The sequence below is a fragment of the Globicephala melas genome, chromosome 20 (assembly GCF_963455315.2).
Source record: "Globicephala melas chromosome 20, mGloMel1.2, whole genome shotgun sequence".
NCBI classification, from domain to species: Eukaryota; Metazoa; Chordata; class Mammalia; order Artiodactyla; family Delphinidae; genus Globicephala; species Globicephala melas.
This window is the reverse complement of record NC_083333.1, coordinates 8,285,809-8,308,486: the sequence shown is the minus strand read 5'-3', so window position 1 is coordinate 8,308,486 and position 22,678 is coordinate 8,285,809. Positions and strand designations below refer to the sequence as shown.

Sequence of the window (22,678 nt, the reverse complement as noted above, 5' to 3'; positions counted from 1 at the left end):
CTGAGCCTGCGCTCTAGAGCCTGTGAGCCACAACTACTGAAGCCCGCGGGCCTACCACAACAAGAGAAGCCATCACAATGAGAAGCCCGCGCACTGCAACAAAGAGTAGCCCCCGCTCGCGGCAACTAGAGAAAGCCCGTGTGCAGCAACAAAGACCCAACGCAGCCAAAAATAAATAAATTTATATACACACACACACACACACACACACACACATATATATAAGCTCTATTCTTGGCCATGTTTAAATATTCATCCTGATTATGAGGGTAATAAGCATGACTTGCAGTCAGCTCACACAGGTATCTAGAAGAAAAGGATCTGAAGTGACTTAGAGACAAGAATGATTAAAAACCAGACATGCCTTCATTAATATAAAAGTACATTTGTAGGCTTATAAAAGTACATTTGCAGGCTTCCCTGGTGGTGCAGTGGTTAAGAATCCACCTGCCAACACAGGGCACACGGGTCCAAGCCCTGGTCTAGGAAGATCCCACATGCCGCGGAGCAACTAAGCCTGTGTGCCACAACTACTGAAGCCCGCATGCCACAACTACTAAGCCTGCACACCTAGAGCCCGTGCTCTGCAACGAGAAGCCATCGCAATTAAGTCCGTGTACCGCAAGGAAGAGTAGCCCCAGCTCGCCGCAACTAGAGAAGATGGGAAGGGGATGTGATGCAAAACACAGAAACTGAAACACTAGAACACATGAACCCAACTGTATTTCAAATGAATGATATAACTACATGAAGAGTGAAGAAAAAACAGTACAAAACAAATCCACGTAACTTACAAACACAGTATTTGATTATATACTCTCAGTCTTGGGCAGGATGGATGGGGGGATAACTGCATACAAACTCTGGACCCTTTCCAGGAGATTTGTTTTTTGTAGTAGTATGTAAAATAGTAAAACTATTTTGGAAGTATGACAGCCCTCCTAGAGGACAGTGGCAACATCTGGAGATATTTTTGGTTGTGGCACCTAGTGGGTAGAAGCTAGGGGTGTTGCTAAACAACCAAGAGCGTACAGGACAGCCCCCACAGCAAAGAATTATTCGGCGCAAAACGTCAACTGTGCAAAGACTGAGAAACTTTAGTACACATATGAGCTAGGGGGTCTGTATATGTGTTAATACATACATGTATGTCCTAGTTCTGTCTACTTAAAGGGCCCAGAAGCAAAGACATCCCAGTAGTAATGAGTACACTTAGTGCCCATACCTTGGTCTCAAATACCATTCCCCACTAAGAGGAACCAGGGCTTTCTAGAGCAACAGCTGATTCTAAGGTTAAGACAGGATAGGTAAACAATAAGCTTGGAATATCCTGTTATCCTAGAAAGTAAGGAGGTGCTCACAAAAAATGACAGGGGCATAGATAAGAGCCAACTGAAGAGGCTCCTATGGGACAATCTGGGACAATTCAAGCACCAAAACAGTACAATAGTAAAGAATGATAACTGAAAATATAAGAACCCATGAGTTAATACCAATAATGAAAAGAGAAGTATATAAAAAGGAGAAAAAGAAGGTCCACTGATTACAGTAAAATGCTGAGTGCTAACAAATACAGAATGAGTAGTGGGGTTAGAAAATCATCACTTTGCCACCACTGTAGTATAGAATCATTCAAGCAGGAATCATCAATGGATGTTAAATCTAGGAGAGAAATTATCGACAGGAAAGAAAAATGTTTGCATGATCTTAAAATATCTTCCCACTTATCTGCTGAAAAGGAAATAAAAGCAACTATATAGTGGAGACATCAGACATTTAGACTGAGTGATCAAAATTAACATCATCATTGAGGGACAAATGGACATTCTGTGTCCCTAGATATGATATCCTGAAAAGAATACAAAATTATTTATGTAGTATTCTGTCCAAGAATGCATAAACTGGATCTAATCATGAGGAAACAGACAAACATAAAATGAGAAATACTCTATTAAAAAAAAAAAAGACTCACAAATAACAAACGCTGGCAAGAAAAGGGAACCCTCATACACTGTTGGTGGGAATATAAATTGGTGCAGCCACTGTGGAAAAAGGTAAGGAGGTTTCTCAAAAAACTAAAAATAGAGCTACCTTATGACCCAGCAATTCTACTCCTGTGTACATACTGAAAGAAGCAAAAACACTAATTTGAAAAGATACATGCACCCCAATGTTCATAGCAGCATTACTTACAATTGCCAAAGTATGGAAGCAACCTAAGTGTCTGCCAACAGATGAATGGGTAAAGAAGATGTGATATATATACAATGGAATACTACTCAGCCAAAAAAAAAGAAAGAAAATCTTGCCATTTGCAGCAACGTGGATGGACTTGGAGGGCATTATGCTAAGTAACCTAATCCAGATAGAGAAAGACAAATACTGTATGATATCACTGATATGTGGAATCTAAAAAAAATACAACAAACTAGTGAATAAAACAAAAAAGCAGACTCACAGATATAGAGAACAAGCCAGTGGTTAGTTACCAGTGGGGTGACGGAAGTGGGGAAGGGGCAACTTAGGAGTAGGGAGGAAAAAAGGGTTACTATGGGATTATATAAAATCATGTGTGAAGCTTCTGAAAATTGTAAAGCACTATAGAATTTAAAGAATCTTTCATTCAATAAAAAGAATTTTTTTAAAGACTATTCAAAAATATTAAATGTCATAAAAGACAAAGAAATGTTGAGGAAATGTTCCAGGTTAAATGAGACTAAAGTGACATGACAAATAAATATACCTAATCCTAGACTGGATGGTGTACCAGAGAGGGGGAAAAAATGCTATAAAGGACATTATTGGCCCAATTAACAAAATTGATGTAGATTAAATAAAAAGTATTGTGATGATGTTAAATTTTACTGAAACTGCTAACTGTACTGTGGTTTTATAAAAAAATAAAGTTATTCTTAGGAACCGCACAGTGAAGTACCTGGGGGAAAGGTCGTTCATGCATGCAACTTACTCTCAAATGGTTTTAAAAAAAATACTGTGGAGTGAAGTAAGTCAAAAGAGAAAAACAAATATCGTATATTAACTCATATATGTGGAAGCCAGAAAAATGGTACAGATGAACCTATATCCAGGGAAGGAATAGAGACGCAGATGTAGAGAACGGACATGTGGACATGGGTGGGGGGAAGGGGAGGGTGGGACGAATTGGGAGATTAGGATTGACATATATATACTACCATGTATAAAATAGATAGCTAGTGGGAACCTGCTGTATATAGCACAGGGAGTTCAGCTCGGTGCTCTGTGATGACCCAGATGGGTGGAATGGGCAGGGCGTGGGAGGAAGGTCCAAGAGGGAGGAAATGGAGGTATACATATAGCTTATTCACTTCATTGTACAGCAGAAACTAACACAATATTTTAAAGCATTATACTCCAATTAAAAAAAAAATACTGTACACACAACTAGAGTGCAAATGATAGAGAAAATGGTAAAAAATAACAATAGGTGAATTTGGATAAAATGTATGAGTATTCTTTGTACTAATCTTACAACTTCTCTATAGATTTGAAATTATTTCCAAATGAAATTTTTTAAAACCCACAGAAAATCTTTTATTATATCTTTATTTTTATTTATTTATTTTTTTTGTGTGGTACGCGGGCCTCTCCCGTTGCGGAGCACAGGCTCTGGATGCACAGGCTCAGCGGCCATGGCTCACGGGCCCAGCTGCTCCATGGCACGTGGTATCTTCCCGGACCGGGGCACGAACCCGTGTCCCCTGCATCAGCAGGCGGACTCTCAACCACTGCGCCACCAGGGAAGCCCAGAAAATCTTTTAAATATCTAGAACATGAAGTTAAATGTTCCCCCTATTTCCTCACCTACAAAAATAGAATATTATAAAATATGGGATGCTGTAAGATACTATAAAATAGCAGTAGTCAAATCATTTCATGCTTCTTTCATTAATGCACTTGCATTAACTATACTAGCCACCTCATAAAGTTCAAATACAATAGCCATTGGATGATAAAAGATAACACAGTAAGACAAAAAGGAAAGGCATTAGCAGTAAAAACAACAAAAAAGCTTTCATTTTTCTAATACACGGATTCCAGACAAAAAAATTTTGAAGAGCTTTGAAGCACCTACCTTCCTATTAAACAAAAGATAGTTAATACACGCTTAGGATAGAACTTATCCCAACTAACTTACTTGTTTGCTCTGCTTTAAACATATACACGTTTATGTCAAATGGGTAAATAATACTATGTCAAAATAAGATCCAGTTTTAAAATCAGACCAAATAGTCCAAACCAATATTTGAACTCTCATAACAATAGTTTTAATTTAGAATATGTCTCCCAAAGCTGTATTTTAATTTACTACTTTGTCCTTTATGAGAGGATTTTTTAAAAATCACAAAACAGAAAAACTTACAGTTCATCTCGTTGTCTCTGGGACAGCACCATTTTGGCTGTAATGTCAAGCTTATTTGATATAGTGGTATGTCCCTCCTTTGGGAAATCAAAAAACTTTGCAATCCCTGGATTTATAATTAAATATGCCACTAAGTGGCTTCCACGCAGGGGAAAATGATTCTTCCACAAGTGAATCCAACGAGTAACCAGGAGATATTCAACAAGTCAGGTTCATTCCACCTAAGAAGAAAGAGAGAAAGATTATTTCTTTCACTTAGAATTTAAATTATTTCTAAATTATTATTTGCAGTATACACTTTCAAAGGTGAGGTATTACTATGATGGTAATATGAGTATCAGATGATGTTTTTTAACCTACTGTGAAAATCAATGCTAAAATAGTCATTTTACGAATTTTAAATTATCTTTAATAGTTTACTGAGCCAAGAGAACACTATTTTAAAATTTACCCACTCACAACCATGTCACCTACTAGATATATTGATACCAATTTTATTAAATTTTGAATATTAACATACAACTTCTAGAGAAGACAATAATTTTCCATTAATGATAAAAAAAACAAATTTTCTAATTTACAAAAAGAAGCATTACCTGAAAAAAGTAACAAAGATAAGTACTTCAGAAACTGTCCACAAGCCAAAGGTTCCAACCATAACTGAAGTAACCTTCAAGATTGAATATTAGTTACTAGTGATCTTAGAATAGCTGATATTACTTATAATGTAAACAAGCCATTTAGCAATCTCATGCCTTCTTAACCAATGCATTTAATCAAGAAATAATTTTGGGACTTCCCTAGCGGCACAGTGGTTAAGAATCCGCCTGCCAATGCAGGGGACACGGGTTTGAGACATGGTCCGGGAAGATCCCACATGCAGCAGAGCAACTAAGCCTGTGCGCCACAACTACTGAGCCTGCGCTCTACAGCCTGGGAGCCACAGCTACTGAGCCTGCGTGCCACAACTATTGAAGCCCGCGCGCCTAGAGCCCGTGCTCCGCAACAAGAGAAGCCACCGCAACGAGAAGCCCACGCACCACAACGAAGAGTAGCCCCCACTCGCAGCAGCTACAGAAAGCCCACGCACAGCAACGAAGACCCAACACAGACTAAATAAATGAATGAATGAATGAATAAATAAATTTTTAAAAAGATAAAGCTGAAGAGGTAAGCACAGGCTAGGCCACAAAACAAGCTCTGGTCTTTACAATTTATCCTAGGGACAATGGTAAACCATTAGATAAGTTTTTTAGAAAAATCATTCTCATTTATATAGTGAAGAATGGACCATAAGGACGGGAAAGGAAGAAACCAGATAGAAGGCTTGCAGTAATGAAGGTGATAGATGATGGAGATCTACACTAGAATAGCAGCAGTAAATAAAGAGAACTAGAAAGGTGAGAGTAAAAGGTCAGTCAAGAAGTCAACTCAAAAAACTTCTAGATTTCTAGATTAGAAATAAGTTGAACTAAGTAGAACTATGTGTGAGGGGATGAAGAAGTAAGTGTGACTCATTCCATCTTTAGATACACTGAATCCAAGGTGCCTGTGAGATTTCTAGTCAGAAGCTGTACAACCAAGTCAGTTCTGAAAATAACCAACCTATGGGGGGGAAAAAAAAGGTCTGGTACTTACCAGCTAAGAGACGGTATAACTGAAGCCATGACAAAGGATGAGATGACCTATGGAGAATGTGTAGAGTACAATGAGCAGAAGCCCTAGCCTAGAGCCAGGCAGAGCAACACCAACACGTAAGAGTCTACAACAGAGGCTAAGAGGAAGCAATTAAAGAGGTAAAAGTAAAAAGAAGAGAGAATATGTCACAAGCCAAGGAAGTATTTCAAGGAGAGGCAACCAACAATACCCAAAGTTACCCAACTGTCAAGTAAAATAAGGTCTGAAATGGGTCTGTTCCATTCAGTATAGAGCTCCCACTGATAACCTTGATAAGAATGGTTTCAGTAAAATGGTAAGGGCATGGTTCAACACCGCAAAATCCACATCCAAATGGGCTGATGAGTGCAAGAAGATGAAGTAAAGATGGTACCATGAATAAAAATCTTAGAAACAGATGGAAATGTTAAAAAGCAGTTTTTCTGGGTTGTTGTTTTTCTCAACCAAGCGAGATGCTTAAATGCTAATGGTGGAGAAAAAAAAAGACTCAAGAGAAATAAAGGAATGAATAATTTTAATATGACCATTTTCACCCCCTAATTAACCAAAGGCAAACAATAAAACAACCAGACATGATGTATCCACTGACAGAATAACAACACGCCACCTATAAAGTATTCTTGCCACAAAATCAAATCTGAATCTGTTCAAGTCTCTGGCTCCAACTATCAATTTGCAAGACGTATAGAGGGCAGAAGAATATGTTAAAGACACCATGGGGATATAACCAGCAAAATCCAGATTGTGAAAAGCCCTATAAAATGACCCAGTTTCTTCAAATAAATTCCAAGGAAATTTAGAAAAGAGTTGGAAAGGGAAACCTATATATTAAAAGAGATAAGTGATATAACCATTGGACTTCACTGACCTTACTTAGATCTGAACTTTTAGAAAGTGTAAAATAAATAATTTTTGTAAAACAAACCAATTAACAAACATTTGGGGAAATGTGAACATTGACTGGATGTCTGATGATATTAAAGAATAACTGAGTTTTTCAAGGGACAACGGTATCGTGATTATTTTTTAAAGTCGTTTAGAAATATACAATGAAAATTTTATCAGTGGAATAACATGTCTGGGATTTGCTTCAAAAAATTTGGAAGTGTGGATGTAGGGACATATATGAAACAATATTAGCTTTGAGTTGATAACTGTTGAAGATGGATAATGAATGGTTATTATTCTCTACTTTTGTTTATGAGTCTGATAACTGATAACAAAGGAGTCTGGACTCCTTTGAGAATGTGATGAAAGCCAAGACCTCTTCCCTCATAAAAGGACATATGAAGATAAACAAAATATTACATACATGCATTTTAAGGGGGTTCACAAATCCTTCCGAAGTCAACATAATGAATGAAAAAACTTATCATTTTTGAAATGTATTTTGGCAGTACTTCAATAATCCCCTCTAAGCTACTTGTATATATCACAAACATATTTCAAAGAGTTTGGTTTGTTCATTTGCAAAGAAGAGTTTGGTTTGTCAATATCCAGACGTTCTTAAGAGATCAGATCTGTGTTGCCTGAGCACTAGAAACAGAGGCTTCTTCAGTATGCTTTCTGGAATGCAGAATTCTTAAGTATTCTGTATTCTAATACTATATCCACTTTTCTGCTACACCAGTGCAGCTCTCCTAGACAACAATGTTTATGACTTGGATAAGTACCTCACCACAGAAAGAGAAAGAAGAAAAGTAAAAAAGAAAAGAGAAGTAAGAGAATATTAAAAAATAATCTTACAAATCAGGATGGTGAGTAAATTATTAAAGTTCCTCTCATTTTGTTTCTATGTGTTAAAAACATTGGCTAAGGTTTCACACTTAGCCAAGTTTGCAAGTTCTTTTATCTCCCATGGACTTCCCAAGGACACCAAGGCTCACTGCTAACGGATTCACACTTGAGACAGATATTTCAACAACAATGATACCGTCCTATAATCTCTGAGCAAACGATTTGAAATTTTTCTCCTGTCAAATTCTTTTGTATTAGGCTGTGTATCAATAGTTAGTTACGTTAAAAATTACCTGGAAAACTACAATACAAAGTGGTAACACACTGAAAGAGACTACACGGACAGGACAGAGCTACAAGATCTGCAGAAGTCTAGTTTTACCAAGGTGGGAAATAAAGTCCACCACACAGCTCTCAATTTCACCCCATTGCAATGAGAGCTTTTGGTCCGAAAGTTAGGGACTGAAAGCTTCAAGGCTAATGGGAATTTTCTGCTCAAACAATATTGTTTTAAATGCTAAAGCCTTCAATATTAACATATTGATTGGTAAGGTCTTACCCAGGGATTTTCCAGTTGAATATTTATTAAAAAGAAGAAAATCACAATACTTAGACCATTCTTAAAATGGGACAACCAGCCTCATGTAAAATTGGTGTAAATCAAAAGAATATCCTAGAATTTGAGGCACTGTGATGTTAAGGCTTCAAATTTTGAGATCAGTTTCCAGCTTCAAGGAAACTAAAGCAGAAGGTTGTTACATTTTTTTATGAAAGGCTTTTAGTAGAGTTTTTTACAGTTTTATTTTAGCAGAGTTTTATTTCTATGCAATGCAGAATTCTTCTGTATTATTCTCTCTCTTCCTGGTAACACAGTATTACATACAGTTTTGAAGTAATGATGCTTACACAACAGCATTTTGGGGGAATGTTACATTGATCTCAAATTATAAGCACTACAAAATGCAAAATTATGAGGACTGACACAACTTTGCCTTAAAGAGTACTAGACTGGAACTTGTCATATTATGTTTAAGGAAGACTTAGAGTGTTCACTGATGTTTATGATTTTAATATTTCTGAAGGCCATTACAGTGACTTGGATATGTGCTGAAAGCCAAACTTTAAAAATTTTTGGCTTTTTAAACAAAGAACTTTTTTTTTTTTGATTTATTTATTTTTGGCTGTGTTGGGTGTTCGTTGCTGCGCGCGGGCTTTCTTTAGTTGCGGCGAGCAGGGGTTACTCTTCATTGTGGTGCACGGGGTTCTCACTGCAGTGGCTTCTCTTGTTGCGGAGCACAGGCTCTAGGTGCGCAGGCTTCCGCAGTTGTGGCATGTGGGCTCAGGAGCTGTGGCTCACGGGCTCTAGAGCGCAGACTCAGCAGTTGTGGCTTGCGGGCTTAGTTGCTCTGCGACATGTGGGATCTTCCCGGACCAGGGCTCAAACCCGTGTCCCCTGCACTGGCAGGCGGATTCTTAACCACTGTGCCACCAGGGAAGCCCAAACGAACAACTATTTAAAATAAATCCTATGTCAACACAGACACAGACACACACACACACACAAAACACCTTTATAAAATATTATTTCACTAAAAATCTACATTGTTCTTTGCTAACCAGGAGTTTATGAAATAGGGGAAAACAATACAGAAAATAAAGGATGTGTCTGAGGGAAAACATAAACAGCCAATTATATGGTAACAGTAGAGGTGTACTGACATAAAAAATGGAAACTGTCAGATTTACTTATTATTAGATGTACATTAAGTGATTACCAATGGTTCCTGCTCTCATGAAATTGTCACTCAACAATGCCTTATTTAAAGAGGGTCAGCATGGCTTCCCTTGTGGTGCAGTGGTTAAGAATCTGCCTGCCAACGCAGGGGACACGGGTTCGAGCCCTGATCCAGAAAGATCCCACATGCCGTGGAGCAGCTAAGCCCACGTGCCACTAATGAAGCCCGCACATCTAGAGCCCATGCTCTGCTACAAGAAAAGCCACCGCAATGAGAAGCCCACGCACCACAACCAAGAGTAGCCCCCGCTCGCTGCAACTAGAGAATGCCCTTGCACAGCAACGAAGATTCAACGCAGCCATAAATGAATGAATGAATGAATGATGACAGCTAAGAGAAAGGGGTATATTTTTTAAAAAAATAAAATAAAGAGGGTCAGCAAATTATCTACCTTCCTTGAATAGCACATATTATAGCTCATAACCCTAATCCAAATAATATATTCCAGATACAGCAATGAGGCAAGGCAGAAGAATTATTGAGTACCTTTTCATACTAGTTTTCTAGAGTTAAATAGAATCTCCTGTTTCTTCATAAACTGTGTGCTTCATGAGAAATGAAAACTGAAGCAGTCATCTCCCCAAAAATGGTCCTGGCCCCTGGATGAGAAATGTTTTTTCACTTGTGCTGTCTTCTCTTCCTCTCACCATCCCCAAATTGTCTGCACCATCCAAATCATTCTGATTTCCGTACAACTAACCCAACAGAACATACACATATGTGTTTTGATTTGCACAGTCCTCACTGTACCGACTCATCCGTGTAAATAGTGGTGGGTATTTTGGGTGTGCCAGCAAATTCTTCATCACTTCAGAAGATGCTCCTTATCACAGCATCAGACATGAGGTTACAGGTTTCTCTAAGTTCTCAATATTTGACTTTGACTATTACTCTAGGTAAAAACAATGTTTAAAACTACATCATTAGTGCCATACTGCAATGCAGTCAAATAATGAAAAAAAAAATAGGTACACTTACCTATGAAATCAATGCATTGCATATTCTGAAAAATACCCCAGTCAAACTTAAATTTTTAAATTTACAGTTTAATTCTGTAAGATTACATCAGACAACAAAGTATCCCCGAGAGTAACTTCATTCCCTTAAATCAATTTTTGTCATTTCCTCACTCTCCCACCTACAGAGATAAGCTTCTAGAGTTCTGAAACTGTTTTCTAATAACAAATAAGATGACAAAAGTAACTAAAACATTAACTGTCCTTGCAGTATCTTGTGGTCTGCGTGAACAATTAACATGAAGAAGTTAGATTTCCCCTATCCTCACAATTTGAAAATGTTAGATCACTGAAAGTTTTTAATCAAATACCTAGGTTTTTTGTTTGTTTGTTTGTTTAATTTATTTAGTTACTTGGCCGCACTGGGTCTTAGCTGCAGCATGCGGGATCTAGTTTGCTGACCAGGGATCGAACCCAGGCCGCCTGCACTGGGAGCACGGAGTCTTAACCACTGGATCACCAGGGAAGTCCCTCAAATACCTAGGCTTTAATGTCTACTTGTTCTTATTCTCCTTCAGCTTGGAGGTCCATGATTCACTAGGACCTGCTATTGGCACGCAGTAACAAAAACTAAAGCAAAAAAAGACCAGGTTGGTTCATAACTGAGGGACAGACTAAGCTCAGGCATAGTTCACTTTTTGAAAAAGTAAAATTCTTCCAACAGCTGCACCATTTCCTCACTTTCCTATTAGTTACAACTGACTACCATATTTCATTTTGCAAGATTTAAGTCACTCATCCAAAATACTTTGCATTTTTCAATTAGCCTTGGACCAATGATTAAGATATCACCTTTTCTACTGAGAATTACTCCTACCAATCTCAAGTCTAGTAACTCTTAATATTAAAGGCAAGTGTTGCAAATAGATGCTCTACAGCTTTAGATTATAAATCTGAAGAAAGGAGATAAAGTATTTTTAAGACGAGATGAACATTTCAATCAGTAGACTCTGAGTAAAGCAGATGACCCTCCATAATGTGGGTGGGCCTCATCCAATCTGTTGAAGGCCTTAAGAGAAAGACTTACACATCCCCCGAGATGCCTTTGGACGTGGAGCTGCAACATCAACTCTTCCCTGGCTCACCAGCCAGCCAGCCTACCCTGCAAATTTTGGACTTACCAACCTTCACAACCACATGAGCCAATTTCTTAAAATCTCTCCCTCCCCTTTCTCTCCCTCTCCTGGCGATTGACTGTGGTCACTTTTTCCTTTTAAATTTATACGTAAATCCTATTGGTTCTGTTTTGCTGGAGAACCCTAATAAAGTGCCCTCAAACCCTCAGTTCTGTTATAATAATATAGCAGCCTTTATTATTATAGCCTTAGCCTATCACTAAACTCTACTGGAATGAATACTCTTCACCCCTCATACTGCTTAAACACTACTCCCTGGATACTCTCCAGGTAAATCAATGCCTTCAACGGTTATCAAATGTAAAATACTGAGTCCCACTTAAAACTGATAAGAGAGATGTCCTGAACAAAGGGCTACTACTGAGGCACAAAACAGATAACTGAGAACTCTCCTGTCCTCTGTTTCTTCATCACTCTCTCCACTAAGTTTTTGATATTCACTGCCATTGCAACTTACAAGTGCCATCTCATTACTGTTGACCTTTCAGCTCTTCTCTTCCTCTCCTTGTTTCTTTTTCTTGGCCGGTCTACCTCATCATTCTTGGCTTTCCCTTTACGGACATTAATCAGGATGCCTCCTCATTCTCACAGCACACCCATTAAACTCATGCTAGATATAATCTTCAACCCAGCAGTGTTCACCTGTTGATGGGTGCTCAAAGATCGCTTGTTTTTTTCTTATTTATTTTTTGACTACATTGGGTCTTCGTTGCTGCATGTGGGCTTTCTCTAGTTGCGGCAAGCAGGGGCTATTCTTCGTTGTGGTGCGTGGGCTTCTCATTGAGGTAGCTTCTCCTGCTGTGGAGCATGGGCTCCAGGCGCACAGACTTCAGTAGTTGTGGCGCGTGGGCTCAGTAGTTGTGGCTCGCGGGCTCTAGAGCACAGGCTCAGTAGTTGTGGCACACAGACTCAGCTGCTCCATGGCATGTGGGATCCACCCGGACCAGGGATCGAATCCGGTCTCCTGCACTGGCAGGTGGACTCTTAACCACTGCACCACCAGGGAAGTTCCAAAGATCGTTTCTCTGTTGATTAAAATCCCTCTCTGACTTAAGGCATGAAGCCATTTGGAACATCTGATGGCTCCTAAGAAATGGAATTCTGACTGACCTGCTTAGATTTTATTGTATGTCGCTTTCTAGTGCTTTTTATCTCAAATCAGTTTTCTGTGTGATACAACTGTGTATGCCTGTAAACAGTGAAATAGAATGTGAAAAAAGACAAACACTTGTTGTTTTAGTATGCTTTTAGAGGTTGCAGGTCACTTTTTTCTTTTAACTTCACTCTGGTGTCAAAATACACTTAAATGAAAACAAGAGGAAAAGATCTACTATTTAAACAGTTGTTTTACAGGCATACAGCCTGATAGAACTACTGACGAAACAAAATGAACTATTCCTTCTAAAAATATTGAGTCTCATATAAATTGTGTTCTACCTCATTAAATCCATTATTTCCAGATTCACTGGGATTCTATGATGCCAAATAAATATCTCATAAAAATAAAGAATACTAAATTATACTACTTGCTCTCTAATGTGAATTCCAACTTGTATTCTACTATTCTATTGAGTGACATCAAAAGAGAAAATGAATTTACCAAACTGATGCTGATGACCTCTGTGAGTATACATAAATTTAGGCAATGAAAAAAAAAAAATTTAGGCAATGATTCTTTAGGTTGAAAAACACCTCTGGGACACAGACAATAAATGCCACATATGTATTTTTTTTCAAATAGGATTTACTAAAATAGTTGAAGGAAGTAACTATGGATTTTAACCAGGAGTGTACGTTAGAACCCCCTGAGAAACATCCTGAAAATAATCTTGGCTAGACCTTCTCCTCAGAGATTCTGAGACGCCATCTAAATTTTAAAATTTTCTCCAGATGATTTTGATACACATCCTTAGCAGAGAACCATATATTCAACATTACAGACTACAGCCAGTCCTAAAGGGCCAAAAGCAAAATTATAAAGAAGGGGAAATTGAGAAATCAAGTGTCAGAACTCATCTGTGTTCCAAGGGCAAAAATCAAATCAGGAGGCCAAGGTACTCAGATTTCAATGGTAACTGCAACAACTGTCACCCAAATTCAAAGAAATATTTACAAAGCCCTTCAGATATATCTGGAGGAGAAATTTTATATCAACAGGAAAAAGAGGTCAATACAACACTTTGAAATAACTAAGTATTTTTCATTATAGTTAAGCTGTTATTAAAGATTTTTTTTAATTCTTCAAGAAAATACTGCTGGCTTGTTCATCATACAACTCTGTGTCGTCCTCATATTCCTGGTATGTGTCTAATAAAGACACATTCTTTTGTAACTATATTATTTTGTCGCTTTTTGTCTGGATTCTATCTCCTTTCCTTTGAATCTACACCAGGGGTCAGCAAACTTTCTATAAAGGGCCAGACAGTAAATATTTTAAGTTTTTGGACCTTATGGTTTCTGTAGCAAGAAATTAACAACAATAAATAATGTATGTGGAATATGTGGGTCTCTGTTTCAATAAAACTTTATGGACAATGAAATTTCAATTTCATGTAACTTTTAAATAAATTATTATTGATTTATAAAATTTGGAATTATTTTAGAAAATAAATTGTATAAAAATTTTTACAAAATATTATTTTGCTTCTTTCCAACCACTAAAAACTGTAAAAATCACTCTTAGCACGAAGGCACAGTGGTTAAGAATCCACTTGCCAATGCAGGGGACATGGATTCAAGCCCTGCCTGGTCCAGGAAGATCCCACATGCCGCAGAGCAACTAAGCCCGTGTGCCACAACTACTGAGCCTGCGCTCTAGAGCCTGCATGCTACTACTGAGGCCTCGTGCCACAACTACTGTAGCCTGTGTGCCTAGAGCCCATGCTCCGCAACAAGAGAAGCCACTGCAATGAGAAGCCCGTGCGCCACAACGAAGAGTAGCTCCCACTCGCCGCAACTAGGTAAAGCCCACGCGCAGAAACGAAGACCCAATGCAGCCAAAAATAATAAATAAATAGATGTAATCTCTCATCATTAAAAAAAAAAAAGTAGAAGGCAGAATTTGGCTTGCCAGCCATAGTATGGCAAGCCCCCTTATCTAGACAAATGAAGTTATCTGACAGTCTATTTTTAATTAACAGTAATATCTCTTTCATAGGGTTGTCAGGCAGATTAAATGAGTTGATACATTTAGAACAGTAAGTGCTGTATGATTTTACACACACACACACACACACACACCCCACACACACAAAGGAGATACAGAAAGACACTAAGATAGATATTTCCATATCTTCTCTATTTTGTTTAATACACCTCCATTTGTTAGCCTATCACACTGAAATGTTTTGCCTAAAATCTGATTGTTATAAAAAAGAAAAATCAGGGGACTTCCCTGGTGGTCCAGTGGTTAAGAATCCACCTTCCAATGAAGGGGACCAATCCCTGGTCAGGAAACTAAGATCCCATGTGCCGCGGGGCAACTAAGCCCGTGCGCCGCAACTACTGAGCCCGTGTGCCTCAACTAGAGAGCCTGTGCACCACAACTAGAGAGAAGCCCGCATGCCACAACTGAGACCAAAAAATATGTAGCCAAAAAATAAAGAAATAAAATAAACATTTTAAAAAATAATAAAATTTTAAAATTAAAAAAGAAAAATCATTGTTGAGGTAGAAAACGCATCCAGTGATGTTTCATCAGCTTTTTCTAGAAACTAATTTGCTAGTTCTCTTTCTCAAAATCCAAAGTAAATACATCCACCTGCAATTTATCCACAGCAGTAGTCTCATATATCTGAATCTCAGGCAAAAAAAAAACCCTTACCTACCTACTGAAGTAAACATTTACAAAGATCTATATTAAGACCTCAATGGAGGACACAGGGATCCTAATTTTCAGTACACTAATGCAACTGCAGTTAGGAAGGACTTTGTCTATAAATGCATCATTACATTATAACCAAGACACGGCTTACAAATTCAGGTTTAGAGTACTTTTTCCTTTAGTTAAGTAGCCAATTTAATTAACCAAGGAAAGTCAGCGACTCTCACCCTGGCTTAACCCAGCCTAATACTAAAGTGTGAGTCAAAGACTGTAAGGAAAAGCTATGTAGAACTCAGGTGAGGCCATTTATCTCCAGAAAGGGATAATGAGGCAGCATTCCACATACCGAAGTCTTCATTATGGATATATTTCACTTTGGGTGCATGCCTCTCACCCATATGTTTTGCAATTTTTCATTTCCCTTCAAGATTCAGCCTGAAGGGGACTTCCCTGGTGGTCCAGTGCGTGAGACTCCACGCTCCCAACGCAGGGGGCCCAGGTTCAATCGCTGGTAGGGGAACTAGATCCCGCATAGCCATACCACAACTAAGAAATCCACATGCCTCAACTAAGGCCCGGCGCAGCCAAAATAAATAAATACTTTAAAAAAGATTCAGCCTGAAGGCAGCGCATCACCACCTCTGTGAAGCCCTCCTTAGCCAGCCTACTCCCTACTCTTCTTTAATCTCACTGTGTCATGTACATATAATCCTAATAGCTACCATTTACGGAATGACTTTATATGCTGGGCCCTTTTCCTGCAATGTTTAATTCTTACAACACCCAGCAAAAAAACTAATATACTTATTTAACAGTTGAGGAAACAAGTTCACTAAGGTTAAAGCATGTATTCAAGGTCAAACAGCTAAACAGTGGCAGGGCCAGGATGCAAACCCGATTTGTCTCTGACTTCCACACCAATGGTTTCAAACAGTAGGAATGAGGACAGAGAGGAGGCCAAATAGGCAGGATTCTGTTTTTTATCTGTTTATATATTGGATTTCTGCATAAAAGCTCTTTGGAAAAGTTTCCACTGTTAAAATAAATCTGAAAAATCACTGATTCTACCCTGTGCTGCCTCCCACAATCTTTGTAACTATATACATGCTGTCTCTAGTACCAGACTGATCTCCTTGGGGCAAACACTGAACTGAATTTCTTTGCCTCTCTAGTGCCGGGTACAGTATCTAGCACCCAACAGATGTTTGTATGGAGTCAAGCTATGAAAGCAAAACTTTCCAAATCAAATAACTATATTTCCATGGTTACAAGCAATTATAAAATAACTACACAGCAATTTATAGTTACTAAAATTCTTTCATATATTATCTTTTAAAAAAGAGAAACCAAATGAGCTTTAAAAAATGTTTTCCAGGGCTTCCCTGGTGGTGCAGTGGTTGAGAGTCCATCTGCCGATGCAGGGGACACGGGTTCGTGCCCCGGTCCGGGAAGATCCCACATGCTGTGGAGCGGCTGGGCCCATGAGCCATGTGCGTCCGGAGCCTGTGCTCCGCAACGGGAGAGGCCACAACAGTGAGAGGTCCGCGTACCGCGAAAAAATAAATAAATGAATGACTGTAAAAAAAAAAATGTTTTCCAGGGCTTCCCTGGTGGCACAGTGGTTGAGAGTCCGCCTGCCAATGCAGGGGACGCGGGTTCATGCCCCAGTCCGGGAAGATCCCACATGCCGCGGAGCGGCTGGGCCCGTGAGCCATGGCCGCTGAGCCTGCGCGTCCGGAGCCTGTGCCCCGCAACGGGAGAGGCCACAACAGTGAGAGGCCCGCGTACTGCAAAAAAACAAAAAAGAAACAAACAAAAAAAATGTTTTCCAAAAATGGCACATTTATTCAATATTCAAAGCTTTATTTTAATAAAATATCAATTATCTAACAACTGTCAAACAGTATTGGCAAAAGACATTAAGCATGTTTCATTTTCTTGTTTTAATTGCCATACTGAAATACTATTAGAGTTAAACCATATAAAATTGCCAATAATGGCAATTACACAGGTTCAACCTAATGCTTATCAATGGTGTTTAAACACCATTAGCAAGCTCTCAGCAGCTAGCAAAAAGAGAACTTGCGGGATTTATTTACATAGTTTTGAGAAAAAAATTAAGCAGAGTAACTCGCTCCTCTGTGATTTTATAGTTCTTTGTACATACACATATTTAACACTTCTCACGGCACACAGTAATTATCTGCCTTGATGTCTCCTCAACAACACTCCTCCAAAGCTGCAACCCTGACATATTCCTCATTATATCTCTACCAAATAGCATGGTAATTAACACACAGTAGGTACAGAGTAAGTGTTTCTAAATGTCTGCTACAGGAATCACAGTAAAACTGAGATAAAGATTTACCATGTTCGCAGAACTAAAGATACACTATATCACTTTATTCTCAGCTTTCTTTTTTAAAATTCCCAAAAATCAAATTCTGAAACATGGGCAATAAAATACATTCAAAGTCCAGCTGCTTGGAGCTGGTTTCGATGTAATTTTTTTCTTTTAAAAGATTTAACACTAATTAATATATGTCAGAGAAAGTATACCAATTTAAAAATCCTGTAGAAAATCAACTGACTGTCTCAAACTTAATACTAAAACTTTAAAACTTAAAGGCCTTTTAACCTTCTACCATGCATATTACTCTTTTCGCTTTTGCTTACAAAGGCTACATTTTCAAGTGACAATTAGACAAACATAGCTACAGCCTGTATATCTTTTTTTTTTTAATCAAAACTAAGTCACACACACAAATCCACTGCCTTAAAATTTAGAGGAAAAAAGCTTACTAATACTTCTAAGCATACCAACAATAACAGAAAACATACTGTTCTGTGTACCTTTTTTTTTTTTTAAGTACAAGTTATGGTGAATATTAATGCAGATAGCCCAAAGGAATTATGACAATGCAGAAATCACTGCAATTCTTAAGCAAGGGAGCAATGTTCTAAAATTGATGTTTCGTGGTGATTTTTTTGGAGATGTATAGGAGATATTAGAACAAGGGAAGGCTACAATTAGAAGATAAAAGAGGCCTGGACTAGGATGGAAGCAGTGAGAATGATTTGGGGAAAAAAGAGCTTTAGAGTCAAACGGCAATTATGCAAGAGTGCAATTTTTTTTTTGACCTGGTCTACTACTACTTGCTCTTGGTCTTAAAGATGGCGTTCTCAAGGATATGATTTGGTCCTAACGGTGGATCCCCTGTTTACAACCAAAGCCACTGTCCAGGTGTTGTGCCAATCCAACTGGAAAACTTCCATTGTCTCTCGAACTGATTTCTAGTTTACTACTATCCACACCAATGCTTGCCTCCAATGAAACAAATAATGAGAAATAACTACATTCTCAGTGTCAGTTATTCAATTTATTTACTGAGGATCTACCAAGTGCCAAGTATTCAAATCAAACAACACATATCTGTGTTCCATGTAACTTAAGTGTCTCATCTATGGAAAACTACATGTGACCTAAAAGCACTGCTGAGAGATAGTCCCTGTCCATAAGAAACTTACAATATGGTTGAAGATGTGAGCTATATATACATATCCTTTAATTCATTCATTGACTATTCTGCTAGGCTCTGTGATATAAGGTTTTACTATAAATAAAGGTGAATAAAATGCAATCCACCCCCCTAAGAGAATGTACAATCTAGTTAGAGTAAAATGGGAGAGTGGAGAAAGGAAAGGAGGTGATAAAGTATATAACATGAGCCCAGGACTGACTGAGTCAGCTTTATAAACTGAAAGGCTAAAGATGGAAATGACTGGCAGTTTTTTGAGGCAGGTTTTAGAGGAAGGGAAAATAATATGTTGAATATAACATGAATACAAAATAACCAAATGCAAAATTATTTTAAGCAGCTGAAAAATACAGTATTGCTAAAAAGTTGAGGCTACATATGGCAAACTGAGAAATACAAAGGGCAGTCATCAGTAAGAAAACAGAGTGGTATAAACACTGAATTCAAGAGATTCAGTAGTGAAGGTAACAACATAAAAAACTGAGTTCCAGTAGGGTTGAACAAAAAAATCTTACTTGGGGAATCGAGCACATGGAAAGAAAGAAGGGGCAGAGCCACATATTAATATGTTTCTTGAGCGAAGAGACCATATCTATTATAAACATAAATAAAAACAATACCTCCTTACATTTAATCTATGCTAAAAACCACCAAGAGTCCATTTTCACAGGAATGGTCTGCTGAAGCAATTAATTTCCAGCAGCATGAAACAGTTGTGTACTGACCCCCTTTTTCTTTAAATCTATTTCTTAATGACTTTACCAGTTTTGTATACTCTAGAAGAATACTGCTCTGTCCACCTTCAAACAAGACAGGAATGTAGCAGATTCTAAGAAGAATCTTAACCTTCAAGCAATCCCAGTTTTATTTGGGTAAAAGTAAGTTTTCACAAAAATATTTAAATCCTACATATGAATGGTCTGTGTTTGATATATGGAACACCTGCACTTTAGGTACTTGTCAAGGAGCTTAATCTCAATAAATATCAACAACTGGATTGAGGGAAACTATATCCAATGGTCAGACACCAAAGGACAACCTACCCACTCATTCAGACTGACTCTCATGTGATGTGGTTGGTCTTCCCATATTGAGTGCTGTTAAATACTAGACATCCATCTACCTTAGAGATGTTGATGAGGGAAATGATAATTACACATAATCCTCTTTATGAGGACCCCTATGAGAAGTTATAGTCTGATAGTATCAAGTTAGTTACCTTTCTGAACTGTTTATTTTTATCTTAAGGACTTTATGAAAAACGTCACCTCATAGAAAAGCTCAGAGTCAAATCTGTGCTCTGTGCCTGCAACAAGACCATTGTGATAGACCTTTGTGGCCTAGATTCTCATTCCATTTTGTCCCTACCCTTTGTTTTCGTTTCTTCTTTCTCTTTGTTTTTAATTTGTGGTATTTTCTAGTTTATACATCTTTATAAATTGCCTTAAATAGGTTACAAATCAAATACTTACAGAGACTAGGCAGGTAAAAGTGTGAATCAGCTAGAAATAAGGCAACAGTGGTAGAACTGGGTTTTTAAAGTAAGTCGAATTAAAAACAAAAACACTGAGCAGACAAAACACATTTTTGATCCAAATCCTCGACCATCCATTTGTAGCCTCTGAAAAAGGTACTTAATAAATACAGTGCTGAAAGGTAGGATGGTTTAGAAGATTAAATCAGTTTCAACCCCTCTGCTTAAAATCTTTCTGGAACAAGGGTGTATGTAACAGCTAAAAGAACAGGTAAATATCCTGCATTCGCACAAAACTTCACAATTTACAAGCCATCTTCATATCCTTTTGATCTTCAACTTCACTATGTGGCAGCCCTCACAGCTATGTGCACAAAATGCAGAGATCACAAACTCAAAACAATGAAGGTAATATAAACCAGTGAAGCAGGAAAGGCTGTGATCTTTCCATACAAGACTCATTTTGTTTCCATATTAATCATGTTACAACATTCTTCACTTCCAGAGAAATATGCTATTCTACTTTTCTTGAATATTGCAGTTGTCTAGCTACACTTTCCCCCCATTTTTTATAAAAACATCAATAGAAAAGTATTTCTTCACTATAAACAACAGTGCAAGGGCAATAATAAACAGTAACAGAAAGTGGTAGGAACTTGTTTTCCTGGAGAGCTTATGCCCATCTAAAGGAGGGCAGCTGTGGGAGTTCCCTGGTGGAGCAGTAGTTAAGACTCCACACTCCCAATGCAGTGTTCACATGCCACAACTAAGGAGCCCTCCTACTGCAACTAAGACCCATCACAACCAAATAAATAATTTTTTTAATAAATAAAAAACATAAGGGAGGGCAGCTGTGACTCAGCTTAGGCCAACTGTTGCCATGGGAAAATGTGGGCCCCACTGTTGCCAACGCTTCTAATTTTTCAGGATAATCCAAAAATAGAGACTTTACACAAAATACCTAACTCCAAAATATTGACTCAAAAAAATTTTAACGATACAAGGCCAAGCATTTACACTTAGTTTGTCCTACAGGCCACCAGTGTGCAACTCCTGGCTCAATACTGAGTTAAACACAGGTTTTTGAACAGCTGAACAGACTGAGGAAAGTGGTACAAAATTCAGGAATTTATGGTCTAAAATCAATGTCAATATTATTCATTCTATTTATTCAATTCAAAGCATAAAAATTACTAAAGAACAAATATTTAATTAACCTTAAGATAAACTCTGCAATGAAAAAACAAAAAACAAATTTTATCATCTTATCTGCAGATACCTTTCCCATGTTCACTGCAGCACTGTGTAATAGTGAAAATCTGAAAACAATCTAAAGACCTATTTCTGTACTGTAGGTATAAACTATAGTATGATTATATATAAGAAATTCTTTAACATAATAAACTAGATCTACATATACCAATACATCTAGAAAACATTTTTTAGGTGAAAAAAACAAGTTGTAGAATAGTATACAGTATAACATTCAAGTAAACTCTAAGCATTATTGTACATTGTTTATGCATCATACATATATGTATAGTAAAAGTATAAAAACAGAACAAAAGAATATATGCAAACTTTAGGAGGAACTTTACCACTGGGAACAGGGAGGGAGGGGAGTAGGATTAGAAAGAGGATATCAACTCTAACTGTAATGTCATATTTCTTTAAAAAACAAACAAAAACTCCACAAAAACTCTAAAGCAAATATGATAAAAATGTTAACATCTGTTAATTCAGGTAGTAGTTACGTGGATATTTTGTTATATCACTGCAGGTACTTCTCCTGCATGGTTGACATATTCCATAACAAAAATAAACAAACTATAAATATGTAAAAAAAAATTTAGAAGAAAAAACAAAAAGTACTTTCCTATGTATACGTCCCATGGTAGGCCCTCTTAAAACAAGCTGAATATGTAGATGATATGAAAGCAATGAAGGAATAAATCCTACACTTTTGAGGTCCTACTGTGTAGAATTTTGGAGTCAAATAGTGTAAGTTCAAATAACAACTCGGCCACCTACAAACTGACCTTGGGCAATCTTCAAACTTCCTAAGCCTGTTTGCCCAC

At 37.8% G+C, this 22,678-nt stretch overlaps 1 protein-coding gene across 2 annotated transcripts in view; it reads right to left on the bottom strand.

The window, feature by feature from the left end:
* PAFAH1B1 (platelet activating factor acetylhydrolase 1b regulatory subunit 1) overlaps positions 1-22,678 on the bottom strand; it is a 73,000-nt gene that overhangs the window by 38,004 nt on the left and 12,318 nt on the right. For both annotated transcript variants that reach the window (XM_030861792.2, XM_030861793.3), the window contains exon 2: positions 4,403-4,623. In XM_030861792.2, coding sequence (XP_030717652.1) covers positions 4,403-4,434 — 32 coding nt within the window. In that variant the 5' untranslated portion in view covers positions 4,435-4,623. The remainder of the gene's footprint in view (positions 1-4,402; positions 4,624-22,678) is intronic.